This window comes from Ixodes scapularis, unplaced genomic scaffold (genome assembly GCF_016920785.2).
Source record: "Ixodes scapularis isolate PalLabHiFi unplaced genomic scaffold, ASM1692078v2 PGA_scaffold4__175_contigs__length_147842914, whole genome shotgun sequence".
NCBI classification, from domain to species: domain Eukaryota; kingdom Metazoa; phylum Arthropoda; class Arachnida; order Ixodida; family Ixodidae; genus Ixodes; species Ixodes scapularis.
The window spans coordinates 88,240,047-88,261,484 of record NW_024609879.1 but is presented as its reverse complement, the minus strand read 5'-3'; the positions used below and the strand labels follow the sequence as shown (position 1 = coordinate 88,261,484).

General features: G+C 47.3%; 1 protein-coding gene across 2 annotated transcripts in view; it reads left to right on the top strand.

Moving 5' to 3' along the window:
• The window catches only part of LOC8050705 (phospholipase D2), a 75,538-nt gene that overhangs the window by 32,766 nt on the left and 21,334 nt on the right, over positions 1 to 21,438 (top strand). Inside the window, exons 12-17 of one of the 2 annotated variants that reach the window (XM_040219943.2) lie at positions 2,239 to 2,320; positions 3,354 to 3,468; positions 7,233 to 7,417; positions 13,482 to 13,511; positions 19,458 to 19,522; positions 21,008 to 21,141. In XM_040219943.2, the coding sequence (XP_040075877.1) occupies positions 2,239 to 2,320; positions 3,354 to 3,468; positions 7,233 to 7,417; positions 13,482 to 13,511; positions 19,458 to 19,522; positions 21,008 to 21,141 (611 nt within the window). The remainder of the gene's footprint in view (positions 1 to 2,238; positions 2,321 to 3,353; positions 3,469 to 7,232; positions 7,418 to 13,481; positions 13,512 to 19,457; positions 19,523 to 21,007; positions 21,142 to 21,438) is intronic. The other variant, XM_040219944.2, reaches the window with a different exon arrangement.

Genomic DNA, 21,438 nt, shown 5'->3' with positions numbered 1-21,438 from the left:
ATTGTGCCAAAAACGTAACGATTAAATTACTACGTTACTGAAAAAAGAAACGCGTTCCTGGTAACGCCGTTACTTGTAACCTGTTACCGCCAAGACTGCAGAACGGACAAACCTTTACTGGTTGCAATGCCTTCTGGTCATGAGGGTATGAAAAATATCATACCTTGACTTGAAGACGCTCTGTGTATTTAGTCAATTAATGAATACACACACTTCCGCAGACCCACAGTCTGCTGATCCCGCCGGTAGTGCGGAAACCGACTCGATGTAATCGTAGACCTCGAGAGACTTGTACGCCTGCACCGTGTCGGCCGTGAACTGGCTTGGCGAAAAAACTAAATAAACGACGACCTGAGCCGTTGACTTCCGTGGCAGCAACTTTATGTCGGAAGTCCAGCAGGCCTTGTTTACGGCGTACGGATCCTCGTAGGCAACGCCGTCCACGCACAGTTTGTTTCGACACCGCTACCGTTCAGGCTCGGGCAACGAGCTCAAATAGTCGGGCATAGCATACGACATACGTTATGAGGAAATACGACGCACAAATAAAGATATAAGCGTCCCTACAACGTCAACAACGAGCGCACGCCACAGAGCGCAATGGCGAAAACACGGACAGCCGGGCTGCTTTTGCCCACATAGCTACCGCGCATGCGCGGCCTTCCGGTCGTGTTGGTAAACAGAGCCGCTCCGCGTGTCGGTCTATAAGTGACGGCTCCCGCCGTCGCTTATAGATGGCAGCGACCTTTCCAGCTATCATAGAAGAATGGATAGTTTGGCGAGTTGGTGCGAATTTATCGTAGGAACCAGCGCGGAAAACAGACTAGTATAAACAAGAAACACACGTGACGAGCGCAGCGCACGTCACGTGTGTTTCTCCTTTGTCCTCAACTGTTTTGCGTGCTGTTTTCTACACTCTTATCAGTTTCGGTTTGGACTCACGACGGGTCGACCGTGTGCCCTTTCTTCGGGGAAAGAAGACCAAGTGCGGAAGGAGTGGCGACGTACGCAGCAGCGCAAATGGGTCCGCAACCGTTGTGTGCGTCGAGCGCTCCAGATTCCCTTGCGAAAGAAGAGCAGATCACTCGCCTGGAAAGCCACCGCCAAGAACAGAAGCTACAGCTGCGCTGCGCCTCCTTCTTCACCAGAGTGGAAAGGCTGAAAGTTTTTTTTACTATTTCTCTTCTCGGAAATGTAGATTGTAATTGCACTCCTTTCCTTTTTGCTGGTGTAATATTTCAAATTTTCATTCTTGTCAAGCTGAATAGAAATATTAATCTTGACCAGCGCAGGAGAAACAAACAAGGGACCCTTTTTAGGACCTGCACTTTTAAACCTGTACCGCTATCGCACGTGGCCCATCAATTGGTGTCCCCACCGTTGCAAAGTTCTTCTTAACAAAAACTTCTTTGTTGGTCCAAAGTAAGACTTTCATAGTTTTGCAAAGAAAAAGAAAAAAAGACGGCGAAATTGTTGTTGTTGCTACGCCGATTCTTGATGAAACCTGTTACCATTTAGCACGGGGTTCCAACTTGGCAATGGATGGGCATTCTCGAAGCGGTCCGCATACTGTTGTCTTTTGAGGGCCAATCTGTTCTCCCGGGCATCAGTGATGTGGGATGCAGCCACCACAGCTTTCCTCGTTCGCCGCCTACGGTCCAGATACTGTTGTCTTCGAAAAGCCAATCTTTCCTCCCGAGTATCTGTGGTTTCGTGCAAACGGCGTCGTCGCGTATGTTGATTCATGCCAAGGAAACGAAAGTATGTGCCAGCGCCCCGCTGCCATTGCAAGAACAGTGCACGGCTACACTGGCGTATCATTGGAAATGTGCGAGAGGAATCTCTGTCTCTTACGTAAGAGGGAAAGTGGATGCAGCGAGCTACCGAGCAGAGCGGAAGGGCACGGCAGGAACACGCCGCGGCCTCGCGAAACCAGTCCAGTCTAGTCTAACCCAAAGACGGCTGCATGCACTGGGGCAAGGAACGCTCATGCATTGAGTAGGTTTAGGAAATAATAGCAAAATGAGGTTGTGCATTTTAATTACCCACCTATGTAATCGTACATCCAGAAACTTTGCAAAACTTTGCGTCTACCAGCCGACTAAACCAAAATTGGGAATCGCTCCCCACGGAGTCGAGAAACCGGCAACGCAATTAAACTAGTACTTGTCGCAGATTTGCTTGGTGCCTTTACGCTGTGCGGATACTGAAGTATGTCCGGTTTGCTTTTTGCCGCAGGTTAACGGACGTCGGCGGGATCAAGATGCAGAGGCAGGTGTCCAAGACGGAGCTTCGAGGGGTCACAACTTCTATGAGCGAGGTCAGCTTTCGAAGGACCTATAATATCCTTGGTGCACCAGATTTTTTTCATCCAATGATCCCTAAAGGAAGGGCACACAGTCGCATACCTAGACGCCTACAGAGCACAGCACAGTCAGCACGGACGAGTGATCGCCGGTATTGCACGTTTTTCTCACTGTCAAAATGCCGTCATCGCGACTCTAATGTGCAAAAAAGCACTCGTCCAGGGCACCAACTTAGATAGTTAACTTCAGCATTCTTCGATACCTCGGTCGAGTAGGAAGCAAAAAAGTACCGATGTTACATTCACGCCAGCAGCGTCACTCAGTGTAGGTGCATTTCTTTTAGCAGTGTCTCAATAGGTGCGTGCAAATGAGCTTGCATTTCTAGAAAAACGCCCCCAGTTGTGCCAACGTTTCGTATCAGCATTTTAAAGAGGGTTTAAAACATGTTGCTAAGGTAGTTCAAGTGGTCACAGGCGCTTAGTCGCAGAAGTAAACAGTACGGCGACTGCGATCGTTGTATTGCTACGGCACGCGTCTCTCTGCAGCCCATCGCTCGGTCGTGCCTCGAGGGGCCATGCCCATGGTGCCCGAAACACGTCGCCGACCGGTGCGTTTAATGCGCCCTAAAATCTGGTCCCTCGATTTGTACACGGTACAAGTGTCACACTGTCGGCGTTTGGGACCCTGGCGGTGTCACACGGCAGCAGGGGTGGACGTTGCAGGTACCCATTCTGCTGCAGGTCCTCTCCAGTTCGACAGTCCAAAGAAGCTTCGGCGGCCAGGAGTTGGACGCCCGCGACAACAGCGATAACAGCATTCCCTCATGATTTTCTTCCGGAACTTGTACTTCCAACCGCCAGGATCGTGACGTCCGACACTGCGGCACTCTGGCTTTTGAGGCATTATTTGTTGCCACTTCGGGACACCTTTCGACGTGTGAACGGGACGGGACGCTAAACGTGCCGGTCGAAGACTCGTTTCGGTCGCCGCGGCTGTGCCCCGTGCCGGCTTTTCTGACCCCCAGCTCGTTTCCCCAAACGGCCACAGGTGGCCAAGATGTTGCTGGCGGCGCACAACCTGGCGCGACGGTCGACCAGCGTCTCTGACAGCGAGGCTCCCGGGGATGGCGACTCCGCGGCCGTCCAGATGTCTCCAAACTCCGGTAATTTCTCGAATCTCGGTTTCACGCCCGCCGGTCACGGCGCATTTGCACGGCAGAGCTTTTCTTTGAGGAGGAGGATTAGACGTTGCCGAGTTTCGAGGTCGCAATAGATCGGTGAATGTCGCTTGACGGATGTTCGTTAATCCCCCAAGCCTGCGGGGAGCTGCCGAGAATCTTCAATTGGCCTACGAGATATCAGTTATCCCATCGAAGTTTCCGGTCCCCCTCCTTTTAGAATGGGATTATGCTCGGCAAGATTGAGCTTTGGGGGTGCCTTTCTTTTCTTTGTCTTTTCCCTCGCCTTTTGTTCAACGAGAGCCCAAAGGTCGCAAACATGTTCGGGAAGAGAAAAGGCACGAGGTACACCTAAGCACTTTTTTTTTAGTTGTAAATGCGGAAGCACGCAAGCCACTCTTCGCTCTCTTCTTTCGTCTGCGGCGTACAATGCGCTGACTTTGGACGTGAAGTGGTGGAGCCGCTGCCTCGCGGACACGCAGCGCCATCAGGTGAGCGATCGTTCAAACTGATGCGCAGCGGCCAATGGGAGCTTCGTTGACGCGCCAGCCAATGCTCGGCAAGATTGAGCTTTGGGGGTGCCTTTCTTTTCTTTGTCTTTTCCCTCGCCTTTTGTTCAACGAGAGCCCAAAGGTCGCAAACATGTTCGGGAAGAGAAAAGGCACGAGGTACACCTAAGCACTTTTTTTTTAGTTGTAAATGCGGAAGCACGCAAGCCACTCTTCGCTCTCTTCTTTCGTCTGCGGCGTACAATGCGCTGACTTTGGACGTGAAGTGGTGGAGCCGCTGCCTCGCGGACACGCAGCGCCATCAGGTGAGCGATCGTTCAAACTGATGCGCAGCGGCCAATGGGAGCTTCGTTGACGCGCCAGCCAATGGAACCGAAGCCGAAAAGTCGTCAGCTTTACTTCGCTCTTTTGGGATCTGAGAAACTAGCTGCCTGATCTAGGCTTTTCGCGTTGTTTCATAGCTGGGAGCTGGCTATACTTGGAGAAAAGATTTAAGGTGCCTTTTTCGCGCTTCAAACTGATGGCGTCGGCTCGCTCTATGAGGCAATTAGTGCTTTCGCATTACAAACTGCTGTTTCAACCAAATGCGACCCTTAAGTATCGTTCACACTCTTGCAACCGAGTATGACCGTGAGAGACCAGACCAGTTTTTAAGCCTCTTGCAATCTCTTAGGACCAGCTCCGCTGCCGCGTCCGGTCGTAAGAAGTAGCAAAAGGCTTAAAATTGGTCTGGTCTCTCTCGGTCTTACTCAGTCGCAAGAATGTGAACGGCGCTTTACTGTCCTTTCCTTACTGTCCTTTAAAACATGGATAGTTTTCTTTGGAACTTGTTGGTTGCTTAATCGTTCCACGAGCTAGTTCTGAAGTAAACTTTGTCCGCACATATTTATGTTGTTGGAGGACTTAAATTTTTAGTTATAAAGTTAGACAGGATGGTGATCATTAAGTGTTTGAGCTCAAATGTTCCAGCCCTGATGAGTTGTATCAAAAACGAAAGTGTTGAAACTTGACATATATGGGGCTCCCTACTGGATGGTTCCCAAGATGTCTGAAATGTGGGATAACTCTAAAACACCGGGTTATTATAAGAACATCAGCATACTTTCGAAAAAGTAAGAAATATAAAGAAAAGGCACACCAATCAATGGACAATATAAATTGCAGAAAACCATGTCAGCCAGTCAGGGGCCATGATCCTTCAAGCGCATTGGCTGGTAAATAAATTCACGGGATGCGCAAAAAATGTTTCTTTCACCGCATGCTTACTAGAAGTCGTACTTGCACGCCATATAAATTTTGAGGACAAAGCTGGAGTCCACAAGATCAATCAGATCGATTAGAGTCATTAAAAAGATGCTCTACTGTTAACGTAAAACTTTGAAGGCGATGTCTTGCAAGATCATGAGGAATTGAGTGTGGAGCAGCAGTTACACACACAAAAAATGTCTGTGCGGGACAACCGAAACCGAAACCATTTTGTATATGAATAGCATTAAAGGTGAGCTCTATCGTGATTTTAGACATTTGGACTATTCAGATGTCTTGCAAGATCATGAAAAATTGATGCTAGAGGAACAGTTGTATCTTCAAAATATATTTATGCGGCAAAACCGAAGCCAATCTGGAACCTGACAGGTCGCGGCCACATTCGCACGCGGACAACTCAATTCTATTTCACACAGAGACAGGACATTGTTTGTCTGCAGTCCGAGGGTTGTTTCAACCAACCGCATAACAAAAGTCCCCTTAAATCCACAAAGATCGAGTTTGACAGAGCAACAAGGGTAAATGAATAAGAAACAAAAAGTTACAGTACAGCAGTTGGGATGCACCCCAACGCGACTCTTTACCTGATGTTATGTCAGAGCTTCTGCGGTTGCCAATGTTGCCAACAGAAATGAGATTTTTTTGAGGACGCGTTTTGGAAGAGTTTAAAATCCAATTTCTCGCGTGGAGGAGGATAAAAAATTCAGATAATGCACGAAGGATGTTCCTAAACACTATTAAAACAAGATTTAATTGTATTCTTGAAGACAAAAATTGACCAGACAATCCCTTCAATAATGCTATCGCATGAAAACGCTTCACGACGTCACTACTGTTTTCAAGCTTTTTCAGGTGTTACATTATTCCTCCTTCGCTCACCTGCAGGGTGCTTTTTCAGTCTTTAACTCGTGACACTCCCTGGGTGCGAGAGAACAAGCATGACGAACTAAAGTTTTTCTTTTCAAAAGACAGTTTCAAGTTAAATTTTTGCTGTTCTTATTGGGAGCTTGAGCGACGCAGTAGGCATTGTGCATATCTACTCGCTCTGTCACGAGCATGGCACTAACCTTTTTGGCTGCACGCCTTCGTAAACCAAAAAAAGTTCTTTTTGCTTTTTTACGCAAGGCTGGCACATTATATTAGGGTATCGAAACACCGTCCAAACTACTTTTCGGCGTGGAGTGTCGCGTGTTGTTAGAGAACGAAATTGGTTTATACAGCGACGTCAGAGGCCTCTGGTGTGAACCGCTTTGTTTCACTCCGGGCTCCTTCGCATTAAGTTTTTCATTGTTTTCAGCGTTTCGGTGGTCCTAAAAATTGTGTCTTATTGATTATGCTGTCTTTATTACCGAAGCTGTGCTTCTGGCCTCTTATTACCTTCAAAATATTAGAAGTTCTGTGTTGTCCTTGCACATTGTTAAAAGAAAGAGTGTGAGGAAAGCCTTGAATGGGCACTTTTCGAATGGTGGTATTTTTTGAGTCTACATCTTGAGTCCTAGATAATTTTCTCTATCGTTGAAACCTTATGGGTCACATCCCCATTAAAATCTAGCCACACATAAATGCCTTGTCGGTCGCCTTTTAAATGCAATAAATTGGAAATGCCTTCTGCATAGAATCATAGTGCGGGGATCGGTGGCCAAGTGCGGGAACGCACTACAGCTTGGAGCTCGTGAAGCGGAAGCTCGCGTCGCAGAACTCTGAGGATCTTGGGTTCAATGCCCACCCTTGCTTGCTTCGATCGGGACGAGCATTGTACTGGCATGCGGTCTTGTGTCACAGCTATGCGATGCACATTAAAGACCCCAGGCTAGCAGTCGTACTGCACTGGCTACATTTTTCGCCTACAGCAGAGAGATGGGGCAAACTAACTCCATGCTGTCTAAACGTATGCACGATGTAATTTCAAATCGTAGTGTTGTTTTGTGGTGGTAGTCCGCTGCTTCTGAGTTTCTTTGTGGTTTTTTGACGCAGTGGGGGAGGGCGGAGTTGCGGCAGGCGGTGCCGAGACAGATGGCAGGCGTCACCACCCCTCGGCTGCCCCGGAAGCGGCGGTCTACGTAGACCAGGAGGAGGGAAAAGTGGTCCCGCCAGACGACGGACGCTTGAGGTTGACCAACAACATTCACCGAGCCCGCAGGGTCTTCCGGGCCGTCGCCGTAAGTTGGCCTCTCCGCATACTTTAATGGGTGACAATTTTTTTTTAAGTGTCGAGGCTGGTTCGCTTAGTTGTGCTGGAGCCTGATAGGGTGCGCTATGCTTGCCCGTAGCTGCTTATGTCAAGAAAATAACAAGAGCCTAGATTTAGGAGAGAGAGCAACTCAAACCACGGAGAGCGTTAGCAGTTTAATGGCGGACGCCTCCCTTGGAGATTGGTCGCAAATGCGCATGCGTCGGCCATTGCAGGGCGGGGAGAAAAGCGATTGGAAAGGCGGACATGCTTGCAAATGATGCTACAGCCTCGCAGCTAGTATTGCAAACATGGCCCATGAACCAAGTTACCCAATTTAGCAATTGGAAACACTCTGCAATATGCACTTACCGAAGAACACGCCGACACACTGGCGTCGTCTAGCAGACCGCCTTGTAACCGTGGGTTACTGGACCGAAAGTGTTGCATTATTTGAGATGTTGAGTCTATGCAGTATTTATGAGACATTGGTTGAAGGAACACTTGGATGTATTTCAAGTCCAGGTCAAAAAAGTTATTCATTAAAACGGAAACAAAAAAATATACAAGCTTGATTATGCTAACAAAGACCCGTAAGCATGGAATATGCGACAGGTGTTCCAGAGAAGGAAACCGGGGAATAAACAGCACTCCCTACCAAAGATTCGCTTTTATTTCCAACACACTGCGTGAGACGCAGTGTGTCGCAGCGCTCAAGCTCACTCACGCGTCACACGAACGATCTCGCCCTTTGCGTGGTTCAAACCAACGAGCGTGGATAGTTCGGTCGGCAAAGCACTTGGCTCATAATCTTGAGGTGGTCGGAAGTCTTTTTACACGGTTCCTTACAGGCGCGACACTATTCGGCACCGTTACGGTCGTCCGCTACAGCCAGCCGTCGCAGAACTCCGTAGAAATCTGCCGACAAAACACATTCTGCGCTAATATATACACAGATCCAAAGTGTTCCAGGGCTGCCCGACAGATGGCGCCAGTGTACTACTGTATCGTCTCATCGTAACCGGTTGCTACGGTGCCTGGAAGTCGTCTTCGACCGGTGCGCTTACTGCATCCAAAAGAGTGGTCCCTCGATTCCCGCCTGATGACGGGATAGAAGTGTCGCGCTGTCGCTGGTTGCGATACTGGCGGTGTCGTAGCGCCGACGGTCAACATGGCAGACGCGCATTCTGCTGCGAGTTGCCGTCTTTCTCGACTGCCGACAGAAGCTTTGGCGGTCAGGAGTTGGGACGTTCGCTCGTGCTTTTTGCCGGAGCTTATACAACCGACCGCCGGCATCGCGACGTCCAACGGCGTGATGCTTCGGCTTTTGTAACGTCCTCCGTTGCCACGTTGAGACCGCTTTTGATGAGTGGGCGGGGTAGGATGCTGAACACACCAGTCGGAGTCGCGTTCCAGGCAACATACCGTTTACAAGCAAGCACAATGCACCCAGTTGCGCTCAAACACGAATGTGTGAACCAGCCTTTGCTAGCAAAGACGAGGGAGCTGGTGGCCGTTGGTCTTTGGGCCAAACAGACTGAAGACCAACTAGCCAGTTTCAAGTTTTCTCTGGAGAAACTTTTCGTTGCACAAATGTAATGCCGTACGTGTGCGTGCAGTGGCCACACTCGTGCTAGTCAGTAACTATAAGTTGCAAGCAGTCGTAGAAAGTAAATCCAGTGAGGCTCCATCCGGGAGACAACATTTTACTTCTTGGAAGTAGAGCACATTGGTGAAGGTAATAAAGATGCTTAAATGAAAGTCCTTAACAGTTTGTCTTTTCCCCTCCTTTTTTTTTTTCTCGAATATTTCCTATATTTTTTAGGTGTTAGAAAACCTTTGGGGGAGAAGACTAGAAAGCTGGTTGTTATACAAAACAAAATGTAACTTGGACGAAATTGGAGCTAGGCTGCTGGTTTTATGGCGTGCGTTTTTAGGGGCCTTCGTTACCCGTACGGTTTCATCATCACTTTGTGAAGCTCTTGGAGTTGGAAGGATCTGGACTGCTTGGAATCTTTGAGCTTGTTCAGAAACTGTCAGATAGAGGAATTGTAAAGGAATTTGCACTGACAGGTAACTCACAAGTGCAGAACTTTTGAGGAATGCTCTCCTCTTAAAAGATTTTTTCTGTGGACAAACGTTTACCATGAACTTCCCCTTACCTCTCACTGTGTCATAAGGGCCACATATTTAAGAACAATAGAAAAAATTAATGCTATCCTCTAAACACAGTGGTTTCTTTTTTCTTTCGTGCTTGTGTAAATTTTGGGGGGCTGTTGCAGTATAGAAGGTGTGTACTTCGGATCATCAACTTTGTATAGCGTGGGAAACTTGCTGGCTCACGCCCGAGTCGCGCGGGAATGCTAAACCTTATTTGGTCAAATGCCATTTGCCAATCGGCAAACCGGCGCTTGCCACGCACGACGCCCAAAGTCAAGATCATAGCTTGATTCTCCGACTGCTCGAATGTCATTTGGCTAGATGCTATTTGAACTGCCACCCGACAGTAGTTTCATGCTCATTTGGTAACAAGCTAACAGTACTAACTTCGTGGCTGTTCGGGTGCACATTCTTTATGTTCCAAGCTGCATGATCTTCCTTTTGCCGTGAACAGTAGTTTTATTTATTTCAGGGACTAATATTTCAGGGGCTCCATCTGGATCAACTCAAGTGATGGGGGACTCCATTAACCAGGAGGGTACAGACGATTACAACAACAAAAGTTTAAATCAATGAAGAAAACTAAATGCATACAAAACAACTTTGAGGCTCTGAAACAGAGTATAATCAACCCTTCTCATTCAGTGCTCATGGTTGGGTCTATTTAGCTTTGTGGGTCAGCCAGCATCAATTACTAAAAAGTGAAGTTTTACTGCTCGGTTTGACTGACGGTCTAAGGCTTCGAGGACCCCGGAAGGCCTTCAAGGAACTCAAAGGGTCCGCAGATCCCCATTTGAGAACCACTGTTTTAGAATATGACGTGCAATTTTTGTTTTTTTGCAGTAATGTGCAGTGGTCAAAGCTGTTCGTAGGAAGAGGAGACCTCAAAGTGCAAACTGGAATGCTTAGACTTGGACCTGGCTCTTAGGCTTTACTAGTATAGCATGTCCACAATGGATCCTAGCACTGTACAACAGGTAAAAAAAAAAAACTCTGTGCATGCACATTATTTTACAGCGATGCTGCTATGCGCCAGGATCTGGGACAAAATGTGCGTCGGATGTTGACAGAAAACTCCCCTCTGGTCATGGCAAGTGTGAATAAATAAAAATAAAAAAAAGGGGGCAGCCAACGTGAGCCAGCCTTCCTTGGCATTATTAGATAGCTAGGTCCTGATCCCTTATCGTCTCTATGTGTCATCCTCGAGGTTCTCCTCGAGGTAGTCCTAGACGTAGTCTTGAGGTAGTCCTAAAAGTGGGCCTCGAGGTTGTCCTAAAAGTTATTCTTGAGGTCATTTTAGACGTCATCCTTGAAGTCGTCCTTGAGGTCGTTTTAGACGTCGTCCTCGAGGTCGTCCTAGAAGTCTTCCTCGAGGTTGTCCTAGGCATCATTCTCTAGGCGTCGTCCTCGAGGTCGTCTTAGAAGTCATCCTTGAGGTCGTCCTAGACGTCGTTCTCAAGGTCGTCCTAGAACTTGTCCTTGAGGTCGTGCTAGGCGGCATCCTCTAGGCGTCGTCCTTGAGGTCTTCCTAGAAGTCGTCCTTGAGGTCGTTTTAGACGTCATCCTTGAAGTCGTCCTTGAGGTCATTTTAGACGTCGTCCTTGAGGTCGTCCTAGAAGTCATCCTCGTGGTTGTCCTAGGCGTTGTCCTCGAGGTCGTCCTTGAGGTAGTCCTAGACGTAAGTCTCGAGGTCGTCCTGGAAGTAGGCCTCGAGGTTGTCCTAGAAGTCATTCTTGAGGTCGTCCTCTAGGTGTCGTCCTCGAGGTCGTCCTAGAAGTCGTCCTTGAGGTCATTTTAGACATCATCCTTGAAGTCGTCCTTGAGGTCGTTTTAGACGTCGTCCTTGAGGTTGTCCTAGAAGTCGTCTTCGAGGTTGTCCTAGGTGTCGTCCTCGAGGTTGTCTTAGAAGTGGTCCTGAGGTCGTCCTAGACGTCTTTCTTGAGGTCGTTTTAGAACTCATCATTGAGGTAATCCTAGGCGGCATCCTATAGACGTCGTCCTGGAGGTCATCCTAGAAGTCGTCCTTGAGGTCGTTTTAGACGTCGTCCTCAAGGTTGTCCTAGAAGTTGTCCTCGAGGTTGTCCTAGGCGTCGTCCTCGTGGTCATCTTAAAAGTTGTCCTTGAGGTCGTCCTAGACATTGTTTTTGAGATCGTCCTAGAACTCGTCCTTGAGGTCGTCCTAAGTGTCGTCCTAGACATCACCCTCTAGGCGTCGTCCTTGAAGTCGTCCTATCTTCCCGGCAAAAGTTCAAGGCATAAACAAGTATGCTCCCAACTGGCGCAGCAAGTGTACAACCCAGTCGTCTGCAAGTGAGTCTCCCGTCAACCCCGGCATGTTTGTTGGTGTCGTTTTTTAGGCGAAGAGAGCTATGCCTTGAGATTCCACCAGGTAAAAATCACCACCTGCCTGCACATTTGGAAAAAATTTGGGCTTTTCGTGAGCAAGCACAGATTTTTTTCTGGCTTGTTTTACAGCACTGGGATCTATTGTGGACACATTACATTTAGCTTGACTGTTAAAGCTGGTTTGCACACCTGCGATTGCTTATGACCGTGAGCCTTAAAACCTCTTAAAGTATCTTACGACAGGCAGATCTTATCAGGTACCGGGGTAATGGATAACTAGGGTGACCAGACGTCCCATTTTGGCCGGGACAGTCCCGTTTTTAAGGTCCACTTTTGCTGTCCCGTATTTTTGTCCCAGTATAGAAACATGTCCCGTTTTCGCAGGAGCACGTAGTTTCGAAATTGGCACCAAGCGAGTAGAAGCAAACCGAAACTGCGTTATTCGTTACAAGTATATTTTACAAAAAGAACCGTAGGTACCTTAAAAATATTTACCCAGAGAGTAAAATTTAGAACTTTTCTTACCCAGAAACACTTTCTCTCGTGAAGACGCGTGTGTAGAAATATATTTTTTTTTAGTTACTGGATATAGCACGGATGTAGAATCATGTAGATATAGCACGCATGTAGAATTTCATTAAATTTTTTTTCTCCCAATCTCAAACTTTAGTACGCCTCCCCCCCCCCCCCCCCCTTTTTTTCCGCTGGTATGTCCCGTTCTCTACCTTGAGGAATATGGTCACCCTATGGATAACGTACATACTGCTTCCATTTCTGCTTCAAGAATGTAATACGTATGTTACTGCGTTACCGAAAAAAGTAATGCATTACCAGTAATGCTGTTATTTGTAGCACAATACTGCGAACTTTCGCACTAGTCGAAACTCGGTCCTACGGAAATGCAACTGTCAGTGGGCCTCAACGTTTAACAGCTAGTCTTCACTGTTGCACGAAATGCCTTTCGTCAATGATCGACTGTCTCTGAGCTAATCTCTACCTACTCATTTGAGGCTCTGTGATTGTTATTGTCTCTAGCTTTGCCTGACAGACTCCTCCCACCTCTATATAAAAGCAGCCGGGTCCACTGCGCACATTACGGTCTTGCCGTTTTTGGCGTGCGACGTTTCTAGCAGATGTCCACAGGCAGCACCTTGTTACGGGGTGACAACCAGTCGAAACACGCCTACCGTAGAATACCGCGCATTCGCCCATTCCACATTAAGCGCCCACACCCAAATTTGTAAGATCTAAGGAAATACACGCAGTACATTTATATGTAAAGTTGATGACCGGACAAGCGCCCATCCCCTATTTTTTCGCGATTATCTCTAAATTTTAAGTGGGCGCTTGCCCGGTATTTTACAGTAGTCGAAGAAATAAAAAAAGATTTGCTTGGGGTAGACACTTCCATTTATGTTGGGCATCGGGGAACGAGGACCTAGGCGGTGCATGTTGCGGGTCCTGGCTGTTTGGGCGGGCACTAACAAGTTTTCGTTGCCTTTTTGTTTTCTTTGCTCGATCCACGCTTCTTGACACTGCGATCCCAGGCATGTCAGGAGCTAAAGAGGCGCACTGAGGTATGAATTTCGAGTGACGCCACTCGCTTCAAATGCCACGTCGCTTTGTGCCGCTTCTTGTGCTGTCGGCACGCTGCTTTTTTTTTTGCTGGCTTTGGTCTTCAATGGGATTCGGTTTTGTCCTTTCTGTATCGCTTGCTGTTTGTCTCGCCTATCTTACGTTGATTAGGGGTGCAATGAAAAGAGAGTTGCAGAGACATTTCTGCTCAGTTTTGAAAGATGCCTCCGGATTGGCCTAGAGTCACTCCAGAGCTACGCTTTGGAAGAACTGCCCGTCACGTTTTGCCGAATCGTTTAAGTGAGAACCATTGTTGTTTGGCTTTGCCATCGACATTTGTTCCTATCTTCGTAAATGCCAGTCGACTTGCGTTAAATCAACCTCGGTTAATTTGACTTATCGTTTAGTTCGACCGTGTTCAAAAGTCCTAGCAAAAGCCCCATACACTCCTATAGAAAAAAAAAAAAAAAAGAAACTCGTTATATTTCTATTTTGAAATATAAAATATATGTTTATTCTCCCTAGAGAGAACCGGCAGTGGGCAAATTACAAGCACGACTGGCCACGCGCGACACACAAAAACTGGCCCTTTTTTTCCAATTACGCGGTGTGGAAGTTACGAGTGCAATCAGCCACGCCCGTCGGCGAAAAAACCGTCAACGAAAAAACCATCGGCGAAAAAAAAGAGAGCACATATTGAGACACGGGACACATCCAGGACTCAACACAAAATAATCATTGCAACACCGCTGCGGTGCAGTTAGCGCTACTTCGCAGTGGTGCAGTGGCAGCAGCGCCCGCCGCCGGTCACTGCTGCCTCCACCACACCGAATGCATCTCAACACACACCGCCGTTGCCGCACCGAATGGGCCTCAACACAAAGCAACCATTGCAACACCACCGCAGAGCAGCGAGCGCTGCTTCATGGCGGTACAGCGGTGGCACCGCCGCACTGAACATGCGAAGGACAAGCACAATGCAGCGGCAGCTCAATATAAAAATGTTAGACCACCTGATCTAAAGCGCTAGATACTGTAAACGACTTATTTTTTGCGGGCTTAGTATTTCGTTGAAGTTTTGCGGTTGAAGTCAAAGCTGAAGTTCTGGAATAATTTGCGGGTTCTAATTTTTGCAGCGCGGTGGGATCTCATAATATTGATCCAATGTGTTTGCATTTTACCGGAATTGTTCGCGGGACCTATTTTTCGCAAATCGTAGGCGCTTGGCGAAAGTCGCGAAAATTAGGTCCTTGCGAAATTTACGTCGTTTGCAGTATTCAAAATTTGGCACGCATCTTTTAATTTGACTTTCGAATAATTCAACCCAATTTCGCATGTCCCGTCGAGGTCGTATTAACGGAAGTCGACTTGTATGGTCTTAACTGATGTTCAATTTTCAGTCTAAAAAAGTGAGCAGTTTTGTTGACATCCCCCTTTTCTCTTTTCGTCTAAATTCCCTTGTGGTCTTTTGTAATTGCTTATATGTTTTTTACTCTTCCGAATGGCTTTGTTACGGGACCATGCTGCGTAGGTAGGGGCCCAATAAATGTTTCCAGATTTTTCCAATGAATCTCAGCCCTCTCACGCATATACTATTAACACTCTTTACGATGAAGTTGTGCCTGTGTTTTCTGCTTCTCTACCGATAAGAAAACCTCATATTGCAAAATGTGTAATTTAATTCTTTGTAAATGCAGATTTAGTGCATTATTTTAGCGAAACACCATGCATTCGAAGCCTGTGATTTCCCAAGACTTTTAGATACCCTTAGCATCGCGAGCCTCGCAGAAGAGAGTGTGGGATACATAATGAAAAAACACGTCAAAGCATGTGGCAGCAACCAAAGATGACACAATTGGTGGTGCCCATCATAAAATCATCACTATATATAGTCATGATGATTCAAAATCTCGTGTTATCGGGGGTTTCTGCTATGACTGCAAGAAGGAGATTCCAATGTACCTACGTAAGCGCTGACAAGTAAATTATTATAAACATATTTTGTGTGACAGAACGGAATTGTATCCTTATGATGGTTAATCGGGTGAAGTGCTTGCAGATTGCAGCATTATTCGAACAAGAGTATTTCAAAAGTAACCATGCAATTTGTTACTAACAGATTCCCACTCTTAGGAGTTTCTAGGGGCCGCAAAACATTAGTAAATTGGGCGCCAATTTTCCCCCTTGTTTGTCAGATTTCACCTTTCTCCTTTCCAGTTCAGGAAGTCTGGCTAAACCGCTGTCGACCGCTGTCGGATTTTATGATGTGCGACGGCTCTTCTGGGGTATACTAAGTTTGCACAAGAGCCTTTCTAAAGCCACGTGCTCGTGTGTTTGCCTTCCGCAAAATTGCACAAAAACTCTTGAGATGGGGTACAGCTGTGTGTGTTGTGTTGGTTGGAGTTTCTGCCTGGGACAACACCAAAAGCTTTCTGGAGAGATTTGCATGTTGATTTGTTCATTGTGCCCACATAAGTAAAGCTAGTTTAGAGCTTTGTTGTTTCCAATAATAAAAACAAAATTTGCTTGAATAATAAAAAAAAAAAAAAAAGAAATTGGGGTGTGGGTATGTTTATACAGTCTAGAACTTAGTCTGCCTCAACAGGCAATTTGTCCCTCAGCTGTAGATGAGAAATTTAGCCAGTGCAGTACAACTGCTAGCCTGGGGCCTTTAACGTGCACCACGTGATACACGACCGCACGCCGGTACAATGCTCGTCCAAATCAAAACAAGCAGGGGTCGGGATTTTTGTTTTTCTTTTTAGTTAGTGTGCATTGTTTTAGGGGTATTCGAGGGTGCATCACTTGTTTTGGAAATGGCGGCAAATACTGGATAAAGTCACGTGGCCAAAGAGTAGTTGTTTTATACTAGCTGACAAACTATTTAATAGAATCAAGTAAGGCACTTGTTTGTTAGCAAACCATCGTTTTATGATACAAAACAAGATCAAATTCGGGAGATATACTTTGAAGTCGGGAATTGCACTTTCCTCTGCAAGTACCTGAAAAAGATACTTTAAGTAAAGTACGAGTACATATTTGGATAATATGTTTATGATAAGGAAAGAGGGACATTTAAGACAAACAGGCAACACAGGCTTTCATCCAAGTGGTTCAGGGGCTTACCAGCAGGACAGCACGTTACATGAAGCTCACAGAAGTAATGTAGATGTTTGAGCGTGTTCGTTTCTAATTTACGATGAGGAAAGAGGGACATTGAAGACAAACAAACAACAGCACTTGTACCTAACACTGTTTTTAACAGGGTGATAGTGAGTGAGGCAAAGAGTGACAGCAGTACAGAAAATGAAAAGATGGAAATGCTGGGCCTGTAAACTGCTTCGAAGGCATTACTCGCGTCATTATGCCCCTAAACCTTAAAACCCATGCCTGAAAACATGTTTTTCTTCTGTGTAGTCAATAGACCAATCTCACCAAGCGTTCGACGCACGCGCGAGGCAGCCATAACTTTAGTTCACAGGAGGCAATTGGCAGTGCACGAGACTTTTCGTGCACGCGCAGAGCTCCAGCAAGGTTGTCGCAAGCGCAGAAAGACTAAAGTTTCCTCGATGCTTTGCGACAGCGGTGGCGTAGTCAAACTGGCTGGTGAGATCGGTCTATTGGCAACAGGAAGCATGTTTCGCTTGGCTTTTCCGGGTCCCAGCCCCTAGCTGGTTTCACTGCTTAATGCTGAAAAGCACGATTGAAATTGCTCCAGGCCTGCTCCAAGTGCAGCTCCGGGGTGCCCTCAAATACACTCGATTGGCTCCACCCCTGTAACTCGTTGGTTCGTAAACTTGTGTTCTGAAAGCCTTACCGTATTTACTCTCATAATGAACACACTCATATAATGAATGCACCATCCCCCACAACGGTCATCAATATCTTGAGTTTTTTTTTTTTTTTCTCGTGCGTAATGAACACACTTCCAATATTAGGCTCCTCTAGTCTCAAACTACGCCCAACTCAGCCAGCCTCCAAGCCAAATACTTTTGCCGCCGAGTGGCCAAGCCACGCTAGGCCAAGCCCAGCCAGGCATGGCACCACACGCGCTCATAAGGTTGCATTCGCACGTGCGAAAAACTGTCTTGTCGCCGACTGAATTTACTGGACAGAAAAATATGGCACCATTCACATTTGTTGTCACCTGTCGAGTTCACGCGGCTCTCGCGGATATCGGACTACACTGCCCCTGGCTCGAGTGGTGTTCAAAGAAACACTCTCACAGACTTTCTCTTAGAGTTAACGCTAACTCGCAGTTCCAGGAAAATGCCCAACATTCACGGTACTATGAGAAGGCAATAATAAAATAATGAGGAAACGAAGACACCATGTGTATGCACCACCCGTGTCAGTTTTATCACACTGATCTTATTTGTGGGCACTGCCTTCGTTGCTCAGATGCCTCTTGTCGAACAGGGTCGAATAATTAAGTCTCGATCAGGTGTTTGGCCGACACAAAAGCCTGTGCCATTTGCACAACCTGAGAACTCTGACAACTCCGGCGGCAACCCCAGCAACTCGGGCGACTCGACCAGGATATGACGCCAGCAAGCGCCTTTTTCTTTGTGCGCTTTAATTGGCTGCGACGGCATGGAATCTTTTTCTGCTTGGAAAAAATTGGTCCCAGATTGATTGTCATATATTTCGTCGCCAGCAAGGGGATTCTCCCTCCCGGCGTCAATTTTTCCGCAAATTCCCCTGCGAATCCGCAAGTGTGAGCGAGCCGTTACGGCTGCAAGTAAGAAGTTGCGGAAGTGACCAACAGTGAAACCAAGCAGTGCGCACAGCTAACAAAGCTAGGGAGATGTTTCGTCCATTGAATACATTGATGTCGACAAACATCTCCGTCGACTGGGGTCCGCTTTTGGACAGTGAAATTGTTAAAGTGGTAAGGTCTAAAGTGGTTGCGTTGCTCTCTGTGCCCAATGAGCTTCATAAAACACTTTCCTTTTTCCCGCAAAAAAAATGCCGAAGGCGCGCTAAAAAAAAGAAAGACATTCACAAGTTCCTGTAAGGCCAAATTAGAGCACAGCTCTTAAAGGGGGGGGGGGGGGGGGGCAACAGAGAGGAGGGTATTCCTCTCCTCCTCTGTACCCTCTCCTCCTGCCCCTCATGAAGGTCACCGTGAAGGTCGTGACCTTCACGAGTGACCTTTGTGACGTCATTATGGGAAACGTGCCACAATGCAACACACAGTTATGGCGACGGCGTCGCCACAAGTTGAAAACGTGCGCCTAAGAGCTGCGCTCTTAGAAGGTTCGCAATTTATAGAGCACGGTTACTGTGGTGCGCCCACAACCAGCTGTGGATGCGCTGCCGTCAGCGAAGACATGCCGCGGTACCCTACCACGTCAGATCAGCACCTGAAATGACATTTGTGCAGTGTCTAAATGCACAAAATTTTACCCTGCATAACAGATGCACACCTCCAAATATGCATAAAAGTTCCGGGAAAAAAAGTGTGTTCGTTTTGAGACTAAATACGGTATACTTCGTCTGTTGCACGTTTTACTCCCATGCCGGAAACCTTACCACTGACGTAATTTCAATATGATTAGTGCCGCGTTTTGTTTACATTACTCTAACATTTGAACAATTGGTTTTCGAAAGTGTAGATCTGGAAAGCTCTTGGTACCTGAACGGTGTCTCCCAGAGGTCTCCTTATTCCGTAATCCAGGCACATAGCCAGGAAGGGGGGGCCTATGGGGCCCGGGCTTCCCCCGAAATCTTCTATTTTGCTGGGACCTCCTCTCCCCCCTCCCCCTCATACAGCATTTTTTTTCATGGGTGCCCCCCCCCCCCCCCCCCCCCCGAAACAATATCCTTGCTATGCGCCTGCCATAATCACAAGGTTTTTGGGCAAAGAAACCAAAATAGTGACGGTAGAATATTTTGCTCTCGAAATTCTGAAAGCCGGTCCTCTCGGCCTTCTTCTCGCCTTGAAGGGGATGCAGGCCTTCCACAGACATACGCGCAGAGGCTCCTTGGATTCCCTTGGCCCGACCGAGCTGTGAGTTGTTTGATGCTTCCTACCTTCGATTTTGATATACAGTGCCTGGAACGCTTCCGCAACGATTCTGTCGGGTGTCAACGATTGTGCCGGTTGGTAGTCCGTTATAAAAAAATTGCCAATTCCTCGCTGCGTTCCGCAAATTAACGGAGACAGCGACTGACGCACTGCGTGCTCGTCTGCGCACATACTACGCACAATCGTTCTTTGCCACCATTCGAAATTTGGCAAAGGTACAAAGAATGCATTTTCGCATTGCATCACGTGGCCATGTAATGCCGCGTGCTGTCACAGTTTTAACGCAGAATGTGTCTTTTCAGCCGATTTTCACGGAGTTCTGGAATGTTTGGCTGTAACAGCCGGCTGTAGTGGCCGGCTGTAAGTCAAAATCGAAGCTGAAAGACGTTAAGCCCATAGGGAACCATAAAAAAAGATTTCAGTCCCCCAGCGAGATTTGGACTCGCCGCTTTGAGATTGTGAGCCAAGGGCTTTGCCGACAGAGCTATACAGGGCCGGCGGTCGTATCACGCAAAAGCGAAGTTCTCGACGCAGCGCTCGAGAGAGTGGTTGTGTGCGATACGCCCTTCTCTTTTTCCTTGGATGCCCTATTACACATTCTGTGCTTATCAGGCTTTCCCAGCATGATTAGGCTCGTATATTCTTTTTTTATGTTTAGTGGAGAGATTTTGCTGCGACACTAGGTGGTAGAACGCTTCACGTGGCATCACGTGACGTTACTATTTACCCGCCAATGTTATTTGCCAATAACGGCTCTCACCACAAACCAAGTGGATTGAAGGACAGGGTTAAAGAAGGACAAATACACTGGAGCACTATGGTGCATTTGCCTCCTCTTGTTTGTCCATGTTCTTTGCGCTCTGCTTTTAACATGGGCAGAGTAGGTATGCTCTGAATTGGCAACGAAGTAGGCCACAGGAGCCAGCTGATGGTGCCGTGGGTGTTCGCAATTCCGGCAGTTGATTGCAAAAGCAGCGGTGAAGAAGACGATTGGACGCAGGCATTCCTGTTGTTGTATTGTTCCAACCCCTGGCTGCCAGGGTATCCATCGATTGAGCGGCCGTAGAGCAAGCTACGGCAGAATGGGCATTCGTTGCATCAACCTCCGCGGCCGTACCTGCTGCCGGGATTGCGGAGAACTGTGGCCTTGTATAGTGATATGCCGGATATGCATTTCAAATGTACCCCTTCTAATCGATTAGCTCAGTGTCATTCCTCGCTTGGACAGGGCAAAGAGTGCTGGTGCATTGTTCCTTACCCTTGCGCCGTGAAGGCTATGAATGACACACTGTTTAGTCGATTCAAACCATTATTTGCACAACCGTATTTACAGCTCAAACGGGACTGTACTTTGAATGCAAGTGGCACCTTTGGTCAATTAATGTTTTATTCCGTCTTTCGTGCCGTTCCGAAAACTGCGAGGTGCGAGGGAAGTTGACGAGACTGTTTTGTGCCTTATTTTCCAAGGGTGGGAGTGTCGGAGCTGAAGCCTCAGCCCGAGGACCAGCTCGGCCTCCAGGGTGGGGCCAAGTACTGGCTCGGCAAGGACTACACCAACTTCATCTTCAAGGACCTCACAGAGGTCAACGACCCCTTCATCGGTGAGCTCGAGCCGGCCTTCTTGACTGCGTCGTTCGCTCTTAACTCTGATACAGTAATCTCTTGTTATAACGAAGTCAACGGGACAGCAAATATATTCTATATAAGCAGTATTTCAATAAAAGCGATTGAGCAAAAAGAAAGAAAAACGGCGCCAGCAGTCTCGAAGGCAGACGAGGATACTGTGGAACACTCTGACCGTATATTTAATCAAACAAGCCTTGGTTATGAACATCTCGCGGCAGCTTTACCGAGTTAAAAAATGATTAGGTGGAGTTTGCCGATAATTTTATTTGGGC